A 16,291-nucleotide genomic window follows, 5' to 3' on the forward strand; every position below is an offset into this window, starting at 1 on the left:
CACGTGGTAGGGACGTGGAAGAAGAGAGCATACTGTAGCCAGAAGATGAATCTGTTTATTTGGCAGAACTTGTGTCAGGTAAACTGCAAGTCTGAGTACAGCGATACACACTGACACTGATAGCGGTGAACACAGCGCAAGCCGTCGATCAACTGACAAGCGGCGAAGCGCGTCGGCAATAATACATATGCTTTCAAATATTGCAGCCTTAAGGCCGGTGCACACCAGCGACTAGCAGCGGTCGCTCAACCAGTTGCGACTAGTCGCAAACAGTCGCGAATGGTCGCAAACGGCCGCAAAGCGACTGATTTGGCTAGTCACGTCCCGACCAACTTTTCAGTCACGTGACTGCAGTCGCAAAGCTGCTGGAACCAATCAGCGATGCTCAGTTTTTGTTTTTTTTTTGTTTTTTTCAACGCTGTGCGAAAACGGACGAAAACAATAAATGCAGCGCGCTCGGTTCGCTCCGTTCACTCAGCTGGCAGCGATCAGCTGATCGGCACCGGTCTGCAGATTTCTCGCTGATAACAAGATTCGGACGTGACTCTCCAGTTTCGCCACTTCCGGTGACTCGCACGCAGCCTCTGTCGGTGTGAACATCAGTCGCTTTTTAGTCGCCAGTCGCGAATGGTCGCGCGACCGCTGCTAGTCGCTGGTGTGCACCAGTCTTTATGCCTAGTTTACATTGAAACATCCGATTTCTACAGCGACCAAAATTCCCCTGCCGCCGAAACGCAGCGTCGTTCGCACTGTACGCGCCCAGCGCCGCCGAATATGCCATCTACTACGGGGCGAACGCGGGATGGATGCGCGGTCACCCGGTTGTTGTCGCGGCTCGCAAACGCTACTACGCTATCCGGTGGTGTATACTTCGACGATTCTCGTACGCAAGAAGCAAGAAAAGACAGTGCTGCTTACTTTCCTGGAAAGTGGCTGTCTTGTAATGCATGAAGAGCAGAAAAACCACCAACGCCACTGACGTTGGTGGGTTCGTTTTGCTCTGCGAGACCGCAGCAAGCTCGGCCACCTCTTTCACGAAATACGGAGGCGAAGTAGGCACAGAGTAGGTTAAACTCCCGTTGGTTTCAACATTCAGTTACGTGCACTGCGGCATAACGAGTAGGGCTTGGCCGCCATTTTTCAAAATTCCTTGACTAGCGCTCCTATTGGACCACGGTGACCGATTCGGTGGCAGACGCCGCAAAAATCGGTCCGAGAGCGATCGGCGCGGAGAAGGCCCTTTCGGCGGATCTCGCCGCCGCCGAACCGGATTCGGAGCACTTTCGGCGGCCGGAATGCTCAGTGTGCACGCGGCCTTAAGCAAGTGGTCGTATCGCAAGCTCTGTAATAATCTAGGGTGTTCCCGTCTTGCGCGCAATCTCAACAAAACAAGCTACATTAATCCCGAGCCTTTTCTAACAATGAGGCACAGTGAGCGCTGAGCGTACCTGACAGGCTTTGTGGGCGAAAACCAAATGAAACAAAAGTGAAAGTAACAAACCCGCGTGGTAAAATGGTATGGTGCGAAAGACTGCGTCACTACTGATGACGTTATTAAGCAAGGACGGTCCCCGAATAATAATTCCAAATTACAAGTAGCTGTATGTTACATGCATAAAACTATATATTTTAAAGCTTACTGTTATTATCATCCGCAGTTGCTTTTCTGCGTGTCAATTGCAATGCTGCTATAAGTTACTTTCAAAACATTCACGCACTGACATAAATCCACGTAGAACTGCTTAGGGAGTCGTCTTAGTAATACGAAAACATAGTGTTTACTTCTAAGTTGTAGCCTTTTTTTAACATTGTTATCGGGTGGCGTTGTCGAGGCGTCTTCGATAGTACTGTTGTCAACGCCTTATGGCACGTACATCCCCCGACCAGACAAACTCTTCTTTGGCATCAAATTCGGATTCCATATCAATTTTTCGTGGGTGTGTCTACATCTTCCTAGATTTTGTCTTGCAGAGGGCATTTGCTTCACAACCATGAAACTCAGCGATCCTAAAGCAACCACTTTCTACATTTGTTTTAGAGTGCGGGTGCTAATATACTATGTTTATACAGGCATATTTATATCCAGAAAGCATCATTATGTAGCCAAGACTTTCGGAGCGTAGGGGCCTAGGTTCGAGCACTGGGATATTTTGACGTATTATTTTATGTGATAGAATATGGGTGGATGGACAGTTATCTGTTGGGGTCTAAATAGCTAGGAATGCTTGCGTATTCTAAACTGTTGGTGCAAACTCGCTCAAGCTGTGAGCGGCTCTTATTAGAAAAGCTTTCGCGAAATGAGCATCCAGTCAAATATTTCTAATAACGCTAGCTATCTAAAGCATGAAACTTCCAATACACCAACGATTCATACGTTAGGACAAAAGCTATATCCGGAAAACATAAACAACGCTCTCGGTGTCGCCGCTGATGGCAACATAAATGAAAATTGTGGTGCCACCGATAGCGGCTGAGTGCGTGAAGGCGCCGCTTTTCGAGAGTGCGCTGCTATCTCGTCATCGCAATATTCGAGAACGAAGCCAGACCACGGCGGCAGACACCGCCGATAAGGCGTAGCGTGCAGCGCGCTTTGTGAAAATGGCCCACAGGCACGGCGACAATGACGACGACGACGTTGTGGTCACACTGGCGGACATCGAGCGCCTGGGCACGGCCCGCATGAGCACCAGCGCCCGTGGCTACTACCAGAGTGGAGCGGACCAGCAGCAGACGCTACAGGAGAACACCAGCGCTTACCGCAGGTCAGTCCATCACCTCAAGAGACTGCTTCGCTGCTACACGACGGTCACCGAAGAAAATTCCCTTCAGCTTCAGTGAAAAATGAATTTAACAATCCATAAATCTGCTCATTAGCCCAGCACAGACACGTTATTGAATGACACACGTTTGCTCGGACAGTATTTATTTATTTTTTTTAAATTTATTTATCTATATATTTATTTACACTACCTACAACACCCGCGTAGGGCATTAGTGTGGGAGACTGCCTCTGTGGCGCAATCAGCTAGACCGTTCGGCATTAGTGTGGGAGGAGATAATGACAGTAAAAAATTAGGGGACCCTAAAGCTTTGCCTTAGGAGCTCACCGCAATAGCGATATCTTATCACCTAGTACGTACTTCAAACAAATTGAGCGTGAAACCTTTTCGAACTTCATCTGCACACACTGCGTGGCCTTAAGTGAATAAACGCAGTAGCGTATGTGCCTTTCGTAGTGGGTGACAGGCTTTAAACCATGGAGCCATTGTGATAATTACATGTTTTGACACCCACTGTCAATGGACACTTGTACAACGCATTATTACTGCAATACTTCACATTGCATTGTGAAGCGTGTACATTTTTTCTACAGATACTGCTGTCTCATGTTTGCGACATTGCAGGAGTGAATACAATAAATGAACAAAACAAAAAACAGCAGATATAAATACATCAAATTAAGAAATTTAACTCCTGTTTAACAAACAATAAATGATCAAACAAAAGAAACAACACCAAATTGAAAACATCAAAGTGAATAATCAGATACTTGTTTAATAAATAGTGCATGCGGTAGTCGTCTCAAAAAAGTGTCCATATTATTCGAAGTGTCAACTGTGCACGACAATAAAACATCTGAATGGCACATTGTTCAAAGGATTGTATGGGCGTGTCACATGGGTTGGATTATTTGCGAATGAAACGGGTGTGGCTATGAGGACATATTTGAGCACGATGTTATGTAGCATGATAAGCCGATCACACACACGTCTGTGTTCTAAACGGTTCAGCAATAAAGTATGGTAGTGCTCTGAAGAAGAGAAATCATGGTCATAACGGTTATATGAGTCTAATCACTTTTTGCTGGACAGCCTCAGGTTTGTCTATGTCAACTGCAAGCTGTGGTGGCCGCACAACGGATGCATATTCATGAAGAGGACTGGCCAGCGATTTGAAGTCTACAAGCTTGCATTCTTTTGTGGCACCCTTTAGCGCTATTCCTAGGTAAAGTAATTTCTGAAGCGATTTTGCAGAAATAAGGAATATGTGTTTGTGCCACTTCAAATTTGTAGATAATACAACACCTAGATACTTAAATTCCTTAACTTTGTGTCGTGTGTGATCGTAGTCACCATATCTAAATTGCATTGGATATGCTGATTTATTTTTTATTTTGTTATTTTTTTTTATTTGTAAACGCCGTTGTCGCAGTTTTCTGAAAAGTAAGCTCCATTTTCTAAGTTCTACTCCATTCGCAAAAGGAACAAAACACATCATTCAACAAAACTTGGTCAGTGACGCTAGTAACATTGAAATACAATACACTTCATCGACGTATAGACGAAGCTTAACTGGAGTGTTAGTGATAGCCTGAACAACATTGTTAATGTAAATTTTGAATAAAAAGGGTCCCAAGACAGAGCCTTGTGGAACACCTGAGGAAATATAAGCTGGTTATGACTATTCGTGGTTGTAGCGAACTGACTCCTCAGGTGCAAATAATCCGTAATCCAATCAAGTAATTTGTCAGCATTTGGGCCTGTGATAAATTACAAAGTTTTAGCAGGAGTTTTTATGACATACCTTATCAAAAGCTTTGCATTGATAAACAAAGTCGGTATCAATTTTTTGTGGTTATTAAGTGATGAGGCGATGTCATGTGCTAATTCGATCAGTTGTGTGACAGTGGAAAAACCGCCGTAAAAACCATGCTGATGCTGTGAAAGGATATCGTTGTCAGTTAGTTATTGAATAATGTGCTTAGGAATAATTTGCTAGAGTAGCTTGCAGCGCGTGGATAATAATAATACTGGTCTCTGGTGAGAAATAATTTCCTTCTTACTCAATTTAAGAATAGGAACAACATTAGCGATCTTCCAAATCTGCGGAACCCGTTCGGAGTCAAGTAATTTCCGGAATATAATTATGAGGTATCGTGCACACCATTCAGAATACGTTTTCAGAAAAGCGTTGGGGATACCGTCTAGACCACCATTTTTAGCAATGTCAATGTTCAGTAAAAGATTACGAACTCCAGAGCAACTTAACTCAATATGCGAAATAGCTACCGATGCAAAGAATGTGACCAAAAAAGGAACATCGCCGTTATCAACGGTAAAAACAGACTTAACATACCTATTGAAGGCCTCTGAGATTCTCTGAACGCCTGTACATATTTAGTTTTCAATAATTAATGAGCAACTTTTTGTAAAGGGTGGAATAATTGTCTTCCAAAGTTTGGCCGGATGTTTCCTAATGAACGTTGACAACGTTTTATTGTAATAAAATTCTCTAGCTTCATGCATTTCATTTTAAGTGTTGCCGTCAACGCACACATGTGGATTGGTGGTTTGGATTGGAGCGGCATCGATGAGGTAGTCACTTCATGTGGCGAATAAGCTGTATTATTTTTCGGTTATACTATCGGTGTTCAGGATTGCGCTTCACACATTTGTTTGGCATGAATTTAAGTATGCAGTCGAACGCAATCATGCCAAAGTCCTCCACCAACGCATTTACAGCACAGCTGTTGCTGCAAAGGAGAAAATTTACGTAATAATTTGCTAGCAGAGCAAGTACGCCTTCATCGTTGGCATGTGAGAAATCCGTAACAACTTTGTATTCTGGTTTCTTGAGTTCGTAGTGAATAGAAAATTGAACGAAGACTGCATTGTGATCCGAGATACCTTCTACAACCTCGCACTCTCAGTCACCATTCAATAGGAGAGATGAAACGAAAACAAGGTCCAAGATTGAACAACCTCTAGGGGGACTGTGAGCAACTTGAGTAAAATCATGGAATACAGCGAAGTCAATCAATGAATTACAGAGAACCTTACAGGACGCGTGTGTTTTTAAAGCATGAAAGCTACTTTCACTGCATTTCCAAGCAGCTAAAGGAAGTTCTTTTCACTGTTTTCACAAGCTGGTGTGGTAGAACATCTGGTCACCAAGCGAACGACTCGGGTTCAATTCCCACTTGGACCCAAACAACCCCGGTTTGGTTCCCACTGTGCTCCAAAAGCTTTTTATCATTTGTTTAGTCTATTTTCACCGTTCTTAATTTTTTGCCACGCATAAGATGATGATGTTTCCCTCACAACCAACGACGCCGACGCTGGCACCAGAATTTCTGGAAATGAGCTTTTTATCACTACACAGACATAATTATGCATATATATATACCCAATAGCTTCACGATACCTTCATATTGCTACATGCACGTTGACATTTTGTGGGACTATGCGCGTGTGTACCGGACGAGGAGGACTAATGGTTGTGTCCGCTTGGTTGCGCTGAAGCACGCATAGATTCCTTATGATTGGAAAATAGCGAAGGTACTTCTGATAGCTAGTAAACAAGTATCACGATTCAACATATAACATACAAGACCTATATCTTTGACTTCTAACTTGGTCAAACTCAAATAAAGGGTTCTGCACAACAGAATTCCTAGTTAGATAGAAGGTAACTCAATACTGAAATCACAAATTGGCTATAGGTCTGATTGTTCAATCTGATGTGCCAATGCAAACTTAGCCGAATACAGCTTGCTACAAAAAGAAGAAAATACGCGGTGCTTGTGACTATTGACATAGCAAAAGCCTATGACCACATTGAACATTTCATTTTACTAAACAGGCTATTGACCTCAAATTTGCCACAGTACGTGACGGCGTGTTAAGCAGAGCTTTTAAACTCAAGGGAATTTCGTTGCGTCAAGAATCGAAGCTCGTCATCTAGATACAAACAGACTCGTGGAGTCGCGCAAGGATCAGTTCTATCACCTCTTTTATTTTATATACTAATGAGTTTCATACCGACCTACCGAGATATCTATGTATAAGTATATGCTGATGATGTAGCCTTCTTTTCAGCTGGCAGTGATATTTACACTTCACAGCAAAAATTACAAATATACTTGGACATGCTGGAAAGATGGCAGCAAACAATTTCAATGGATTTACATGTAAATAAGGGTGCTCTCCTGGCGTTCCCTAAAACCGGTTCAATTTCGCTCGTCAATCCATATAATCAGGAACCCATTCCGCAAGTAGACTCCCTTAAATATTTCGGTCTGTTCTACAATTAAAAACTTAACTAGAGTCCACATTTAGAATACATCGCGGCTAAGCCTCAACGGGCTTTAGTCTTACTGCAAAGGATGAGTAATCGGCAATTTGGCCCACGTAGAGGCCCCATGGTAATGGTATACAAAATCTATATGTGCCCAATATTTGAATTTGGATGTGTATTGTTTTCAGGAGGGCCTGCATACAAAACAAAGCCATTAGTTTTCTTGGAGCGGGAGGCTCTGCGTCTGTGTTTGGGGCTCCCTAAGTTTGCAGCAATCACTGTTATTTATCAGGAAGCACGTCTGCCTACATTGCTTTGTCGATTCCGTTTGTTAACAGTTCAAACATTCCTAAAGTTTTACAGCTTGCCAGTGAGAAGGGCTGAATGTGTTTTGAGCAGTGACCCAGATTCGTTTTCTCGCTTATTTGTCACGTTTTCAAACACCACAGATAATCTATGTACAAAAGACACTGGCAAGTATAAATTTCAACATTAGATAGGTAATTGCATCTGATAACTCAAACCAGAGTCTTATTACAGGATATGATAAGATTGTTCCTCCACATTCTAAATTTCGATCCCGCGAACTCTTGGAGAACAGGTTAGCAGGTTTACAGGTACATACACTTACACGTAGCATATTAGATACAGATGCTCCCATAAATGAGGAGAAAGCAGGCGTAGCAATAGTCTCCCAATCACTTGGCTGATCGTTCGCCGTGAGGCTACCCAATTTCACTCCGGTTATGGAAGCGGAGCTTATGGCAGTCATCATGGCACTGCGAAAACTTTCGATGGATAAGAATAAGGCAGTCATAATTACTGATTCGCTCTTGGTATGTACAGCTCTTACAGCTTCTCATACCTCTCGTGCCATCACGACTTTGCGATGTTTAGTTCCGTTTCAGCTGAAGTGCCTCAAATTAGCATAGGTACCAGGTCACTGTGGGCTAACTACAAATGAAATAGCCAACAGCTTAGCTCACTCATTGCTCGATCTTTCAATAGTTCAGGGTCTCCCGGTAGTAGAATACTTCACCGCTATCAGGTATAGAAGATTATCTATTCACACAGATAATATGGAAGCAGTAACCACGAGGACGGAATATAATCACCTATACTATCCATGGAAGTCACAGTAGAGCCAATCTCGACAATCCGAAGTGACAATCACGATATTTCGATGTAGTGTCTCCCCAAGGAACATTTACTTGTCTAGGAATGGTTTGACGATATCACCTCTTTGCCAATTCTGTGGAGAACTGGAAAATATCACACCTTAATTTTAGTCATGTGCAAGATATTCTCGTATCAGAACTTGATTTCTAATTACTCCTCTTGCAAAAATATGCTTGACCTTATCGGACGAAAATGTTTTAAGCTTTGGTGTCTCAAGCTTGAGATATTGCCACACGAATGCCTTTGATTCTGTGTGTAATTTTATTGCAACTACTCTATAAGTCTTTAGTCTGGTATTTAAAATTATTTGTCATTTCAGCAAGTGAAAACCTGACTTAATTTTTCAAAATTCATCAGGTAAAGACGGCAGCCAGAAATACAAGCTCAAATACATATAGCTTGTAGTGTAAGTTGAATATTTTACATAATATTACCATTTCATTTCCTTATTTTTGGTTTTTAATCACATACCTTAGATAAAGTAGCATTTAATAGTCTTAACGTAGCACTCATGGCCAATCCCCCAAAGTGGTACGCGCCATTTGTCGAAGAAAACAAACAAATAAACAAGCTTGGTCACTGGTCAACCGGTCTCGCCGCTGTTGCTGGTTTGAAACATATCTCATCCACAGCCTCATCCATACGGCGTTCTCTTCCGTAACAATATTATTAGATAAGAATTATCGAAAGCCAAATGTTTTTGGTAAATATCTGATGCGAATTCACAATTACCTTAGCACACGTCTTAATGATAACGAAAGATTAGTGTTTATTTGCGATTTTAATCCTCCTTCTATTGACTGGAGTACATTATTGATAACCAACAAGGAAGCGTCTAGCTGTTCATATCTGCTTGATATAGGCAACAGTTTCTGTTTAAATCAACTTGTGAAGCAGCCCACGCGCCTGCAACAGCAAACAAGTTCAGTGTTGTATATTGCATTTGTGCCGCATACTTCGTCATCTGAACTAATAGTAGAGGACAGAATATCTCATCATATCCTTTTGATACTGACACAGCATCTTGTTTTCAAAAGTCTGCGTTCTCAATCGCGTGTCCCCGTCAATGTTTATAACACAGCAGAAGATGTCAGTGTCATTGATTAGTTGGAAGCATTATCTGACGACTTCTGTTTGGAAAATATGGTACTGTGGAGAATTTGTGGCACGCTTTTAAAGTGCCGATTGCTCACTGTGAAGAGACATTTGTCCCAACAAAACTAAAACGTACAAAGTGCAGAGGACCCTGGATACCAAGGAGTATTATTGACAAAAAAAAGCAAAAAAGAAGTGCATGCACAAAAGCAATAGCTGCTCTGAATAAGTACGTAGTTTAACACTTGAGCTAAAAGAGAAAATGAGCTTGGAACGTTACACTTTTTTGGCCACCACACGAACCACTTTCATAACAGATGAACCAAACAAATTTTGCGCTATCTTTTCAAGACTAAAATTGGTGTCGAGCAGTTAGAAATTGATAGCGTAATTAAGGATGATGCTCTCACTATTACAAAAGCGTTCAACGAATATTTTTCCAGTTCGTCTTCATTGGGAGGCCCGTCTTCAAGTGGAGGTCACGGGATACAGCCTCGTTTCGGCGGTGTCTTCGTGGCCACCAGTGAAATACCACTACTCTCATCGTTTCTTTACTTTCTCGGTGAAGCAGGAAGCGGACCAATGTGTTGTCCATGCTTCTAGCGTCAAGCGATGGGCCCTCGTTTTCTATTCGGGGTGCCGGTTCGGCCTGCGAGACCCGTTCCGAGGACAGTGTCAGGCGGGGAGTTTGATTGGGGCGGTACATCTGTCAAACGGTAACACAGGTGTCATGAGGCAAGCTCAGCGAGGACAGAAACCTCGCGTAGAGCAAAAGGGCAAACGCTTGTTCGATCTTGAATTTCAGTACGATTCGAGACAGCGAAATGGAGGCCCCTTGATTCTTTTAGCTATAAGAGTTTTAAGCAAGAGGTGTCAGAAAAGTTACCACAGAGCCTCCAGAACACGTTGAAATGCGAGTCCATGAATAAATAATGGCGCCTGTCGAATGTTCAAGGCATAGAATTCTACACCTTCTCATTACAATGGGCGTCAAAGTCACTTGAATCTGGTAATATTTCTAACATGTTTTAGATGCTATGCAGAGAAAGTGACTTCATTATTTCATGAAGTTTTCACAGCATCATTTACCGCAGCTATGTACGCGGCAATATTCTTGATCTTGTCCTTACTTCTCAGCCTGAAAAAGTGTCCCAGATGGCGTTCCCATCCTGACTCAGTGACTACTTAGTACTATATGCAACCTATTGATGTAAACTACTGCATCCAACACAAACAACAAAAAATATAACGCTGTATGATAGGGGCAATTATGCTGCTATAAACGTGTATCTCGAACAATTCGAAACTTTTTTACTAACCTTTCAGAACGTTCACTTGAAGCAAAATGGGCTACTGTTCAAAAACAAAACGCTATATTCATTCACTAACCTTGTGCCCTAAATTGATGTAATCAAAACAAAAGTCATTCTAGTGGTTTAACACCACATTGAAACGCCTAAATATTTAAAAAAAACGGCTCTTTCAGTCAGCAGGGTAGTTCAGTAGCGGAAGCGCATGCAACAGCTACTGCGCTCAAGAAAAAAATTCAGAATGCTTGCTGACAAAAAAAAATATATCTTTTTTTCAAAAACAATACCCGATACTTAAGGAACCCCCCCCCCTCAGATTCGGGAACACAATTAACACCAGAAACTTTCAACCGTCAACACTGTACAACAATCAGAACCATCCAATTACCGATATTTAGGTTGCTGAGCAACTCAACGGTATTTTTTTTCGTGTTTATCGTTTATCTTGTCGACAACTTCCATTCATTCCTCGATTCCGACCATATCACATACTGACCAAACGGCATCGCTAAACTACTCGACTCACTAAAGCTTCAATCTTTATGCGGCATGAACAGTATGAATGCAAAAATGCTGAAAAACACGAAATAAATCATTAGTACCCTACCTTGCTATAACTTTCAGCAGTCACTCTCATCCGGAGCGGTGCCAGAAGACTGGAAGTTGGCAAGATTGCTCCAGTCTCAAAAAAAGGTCCTTCATCTTTTTGCAGCAGCTATCGCCTCATTTCCCTTACTAACATTTGCTCCAAGCTAATATAGAATGTGATCCATTCTAACATTGCCAAGTTCTTAGCCGGCAATAACTTTTTAAATTGCAGTCAGAATGGCTTTCGCTCCGGATTTTCCTGTGGTACACCTGCGTGTCACCGAAATTTTTTTTCGAGGGGTGGGGGCAACACCTTGATTTTTGGAGGGGCACCCCTTCAAACGATCATTTTGCCTCTGTCTGTGCTATGACAAAAAAAAGTCTAGGGGCGGGGGCATGTGCCTGGTGTGCGACCCCTTGGTTTCACCCCTGACGAAACTAGCTCTATTTTATCGCGATATCAGTTCCAACCTTCACCTGAACATACATGTTAACGCCCTCTTCTTAGATTTTGAAAAAGCCTTCGGCAAGTTTCCGCGTAACCAGCTACTGCGAAAGTTTTCTTGTTCAAACAATAAAATACAAATGTATTTAACTGGCTGGATTCAACGTATTCTTACTAACCGCCAATAGTTCGTTTATGCTAACCCTGTTTCACCTGGCCGTTTTTGTTTTCTCCCTGGTGTACTGCAAAGTACAGTGCTAGGATCATTACTTTTTCTCATTTATATTGTTACGAGTAACTTCTTTAATAATCTATTTACAACGCACAGAACTCGACGAGCAAGATGGCGCCAGTCCAGCATCAATCAAAAAACTCACTTCGTCCTCCTCTTTCATGCAGCCGCGTTTAGCGGCTGTTATGTATCGTAACCCCCCGCGGTAGAAGCACCATCCCGGTGTTAAATCTACGCAGGTTATGTCGAAGGGGGGTAATAGGGCTTTAGCAGAGCCACGTGAACGATGTCGCTCGGACCTGACAATGACTTTGTTGGATGTTGGGACAATCTCATACGTGACGTCTGTCGCTTGGTGAACGATACGAAATAGTCCAGTGTAGGGCGACAACAGTTTCTCAGACAGTCCCACACGCCGAGTGGTTGACCAGAGGAGCACGAGAGAACCCGGGGAAAAGTACACGTCCCTATGGTAAGAATAGTAAAGCTGTCGTTGGTGAGCCTGTGAGGCCTGTAGACGGTTACGGGCGTTTTGGCGTGCGTGGTCGGTGCGGGCGATGTCTTCCCCGGTATATTCAGTGGCCGCAGGTTGCAAAGTGTCTAAAGGTAGAGTTGGGTCCCGGCCATAGAGATAGAAGGGCGAATAGCCAGCAGTGTTGTGACGGGATGAATTGTAGACGAACGTGACATACGGCAAATGAATATCACAATCCTGGTGGTCTTGCGCAACGTATTTGGCAAGCATATCTGTTAGGGTCCTGGTGAGGCACTCCGTGCGGCCATTTGACTAGGGATGGTACGAAGTAGTAAATTTGTGCTTGGAATGGCAAGACATCAGGATTTCGTGAACGACAGCTGATAAGAACGTGCGGCCATGGTCGGTGAGAAGTTGGCGGGGAGCACCGTGCACTAATAATACGTCGTACAGCAGTAAGTCCGCATCGTCGGTAGTGCAACTGGTTGGGAGTGCTCGTGTGATTGTGTACTGCGTCGCGTAGTTTGTAGCAACAGCAATCCATATACTTTCGGCTGTGGAGAGTGAAAAAGGGCCCAACAGGGAGACCAACTCGAAAGAAAGGTTCAGTGGGAACGTCGATCGGCTGAAGGTAGCCGGCTGGGAGGGCAGACGCCAATTTGTGATGCTGGCAAGGCTCACAAGCGGCGACATATTGTTGTACCGAGCGGGCAAATCCAGGCCGAAAAAACCGACGTCGTATTCGATCTTATGTGCGAGAAACGCCCAAATGGCCCGTCATGGGAGCGTCATGAAGTTGGTGCAGGACAGTGGAACGCAGGTGCGCTGGGATGACAGGAAGTAAGTCAAATCTGAAGGAATCAAGGTTACGGCGGTATAGGACCCTGTCTTTCACCAAAAACATTCATAGGGACGGGTCGTGAGGCGTTGACTCCAGTTTGTCAATGATGGCTCATAGAAAAGCATCCCGACGTTGCTCTTCGCCAATGTTCAACAGCTGCGACACGGAAAAATTGTCCGTGATAGCGTCAGTATCCGTTGCTTCGTCAACAGGGTAGCGGGATAAACAGTCCGCATCCTGACGTAATCGCCCTGTTTTATACATTACGGAGAAAGTGCATTCTTGAAGGCGTAGAGCACAACGAGCGAGACGTCCTGTGGGGTCCTATAGGGAGGCTAGCCAGCAGAGCGCGTGATGATCCGTGACAACATGGAAGGAGCGCCCATACAGGTATGGATGAAACTTGGAGACTGCCCATACAAGGGCGAGGCACTCGCGCTTCGTGGTGGAATAGTTGCGCTCGGCTGGAGATAGCAGTCGACAAGAGTAGGCTATAACACGGTCGTGTCCCCGTTGGTGCTGCAATAGCACAGCTCATATGCCGTGTCCGCTGGCGTCCATGTGAACCTTGACTGGGGCTGATGAATCAACGTGAGCCAAGATTGGTGGCGTTGTAATCAGGGCCATAAGTTATGAAAACGATGACGCTTGCGCATGTCCCCAGATAAACGAGGCGTCTTTCTTCAAGAGGTCTGTGAGGGGGCGTGCAATGGTAACAAACTCCTTACAAAGCGTCCGAAATACCTAGGAGCACAACCCCACAAAACTGCGGACATCCTTTGTGGTCCTCAGAACGGGAAATTTTGTGACTGCGCGAATTTTCTCTGGGTCTGGACACACGCCTTGGGCATCGACAAGGTGACCGAGCACGAAAATTTGACAACGAGCGAAGTGGCACTTGGAGGCGTTAAGCTGAAGTCCGGCTTGATGGTAAACGTCCAAAATAGCTGATAAACGATCGAGATGGAAGTCGAATGTGGGCGATAAGAGAATAACATCGTCAAGGTAACACAAGCAGGGGGACCATTTCAACCCTTGGAGCAACGAGTCTATCATTCTTTCAAATGTGGCTGGCGCATTGCAGAGACCAAAGGGCATCACCTTAAACTAATAAGGAGTCGCATGGCCAGTATTGATGCGATGGATGACAATGGTGGCTTGGCCTAAAGAGTTGCTGGCAAAGTCGAAAATGGTACGATTGCCCTCAAGGAGGTTGCAAAGCACTGCAGCTTGCTCAGACGTGAGGTCCGATGACACCATTCGCTCAATGTCGGTGCCCCAAGAACGTGATGGAGTGGAACACTTGAACCACTGACTGAAGCGCAGCAATCGTCCACTCTGAAGGGCTCGACATGGTCGTCTTGAAGAGCGGTAATTTTGGCCAGGGAGATACCCTGTGGTAGAACTTGGGTGGTGAGTGAGAATTCACCAGTGGAAGGAAGGTGCGGTTTTTCGTAATCGTCAGAATCATATGGGGCACAGCAACCCCATGCGAAAGCATCACGGCAGGAATCGCGGCCACCATGTAATCACCATCGGGTACTGGCGGCGTCGAGGATAAGTCGACATATGTAACAGAGTTAGGTGGGAGGCGCGTGAAATCAATGCAACAGAGGCTGGTTTGCGGTGGGCTGGTCGGGTCGGAAAAGAGAGGTAAATCGAGGAGAGAGCCAGCTGAACAGTCTATAAGGGCAGAGTGCGTGGCTAGAAAATCCATACCAAGAATGAGTTCATGAGGGCAATGTTCGATAACGGCGAAAAGAACAACAGTACTTCTCTCCCCAATAGAAACTCGCGCAGAGCACATGCCGAGAATTGTGGCATTTCCTCTATCGGCGACTCGTACAGCTCGGTTGAGGGCGGGCGTGACAACTTTTTTTAAGTCGGCGGCGAAGGTTAGCACTCATAATGGACACATGCGCGCGAGTATCTATCAATGCGCTGACAGGAACATTGTCTACAGTAACGTCCAAAAGATTCCGGTTCGTCGTTAACGTTAAGCTAGGATTTCTTACGAAGGTCGTCAACGCAGCTCCACCTCCAGAAGCTGCATGGCCTAGTTTTCCGGTCGGAGGGGCTGCGAATAGGTCGGGGAGGCAGCATTGCGTTGTGGGGGTGACTGGAACTGACGACGAGCAGGGGACGGTAACCAGTCGTGGCGAGGTCTGCTCCGAGGGGCTGCAGGAGCGGAAAATGTGGTCGGCATTGATGGAGAAAGTGATGGAGACGACTGGCGGAGAGGAGTGGCCTGAGACCGATGTGCATAATGTGACGGTGGAGCCCAGCTGTTGCGGCAGTGACGAGCGATATGACCAACGCGTCGATAGTTAAAACATATGGGCCTGTCATCAAGGGTACGCCATTCGGACGGATTGCGTTGGATGCGAAGAGCAGAAGGAAGACGATAAAAAGGCTCAGCAGAGTATACGGCACGAGCAGGATGTAGGCCGACATTTGATAGCGCTAGACGAACGATGCTTTGTATCAAAGAGATCGTGGTCGGGGAAGGCGCAGGCGTAGGGAATGGTGTGGCTACCGGTTGGCTGCCTCGACCTTTCGACGAATGGTGCGAGTGAGGTTGTCACATTGAGGGGCCTGGTGGGAGGCGTGGTCACACGAAGAAGTAGCCGCTGTGTTCGAAAGGCGCACGATGGTTTGGGCTACGCGGCGCGCTTTAGCTTGTTCGAGACGTCGGCATTTTTTAAGGATGGTGTTGATGCTCGAGACGTTGTTAAAACCAGCATGTTGAAAGCATCGTCGGCAATGCCTTTCAAGACGTGGTTAACCTTTTCGTCTTCTAACATGCACTGGTCGGTCTTGGAACGAAGGGCCAAGACGTCAAGAATGTAGGAGGCATGATTCGGTAGAAGACTGGGCCCGTGTGGCAAGAACCTTCTTCGCAGCGAGCTGACGACCACATAAATCGCCAAACAGGTCGCGGATCTTTTCTTTGAAGAGATTCTAGCTCGCTATGTCGGCTCCGTGGCTTTGAAACCATGTTCGGGGAGTGCCGTTCAGGTAGAAAAGCACGTTTGTGAGCATGAGCTTG

The 16,291-nt window shown here is 44.9% G+C and overlaps 1 protein-coding gene across 1 annotated transcript in view; it reads left to right on the forward strand.

The window, feature by feature from the left end:
* The first annotated feature begins 2,538 nt into the window (after positions 1–2,538).
* LOC119168590 (2-Hydroxyacid oxidase 1) overlaps positions 2,539–16,291 on the forward strand; it is a 220,446-nt gene continuing 206,693 nt past the window's right edge. The window contains exon 1 of the mRNA XM_075890919.1: positions 2,539–2,762. Within this exon, the coding sequence (XP_075747034.1) occupies positions 2,599–2,762 (164 nt within the window). The 5' untranslated portion in view covers positions 2,539–2,598. The remainder of the gene's footprint in view (positions 2,763–16,291) is intronic.

Source organism: Rhipicephalus microplus, chromosome 3 (assembly GCF_043290135.1).
Source record: "Rhipicephalus microplus isolate Deutch F79 chromosome 3, USDA_Rmic, whole genome shotgun sequence".
Taxonomy (NCBI): Eukaryota; Metazoa; Arthropoda; class Arachnida; order Ixodida; family Ixodidae; genus Rhipicephalus; species Rhipicephalus microplus.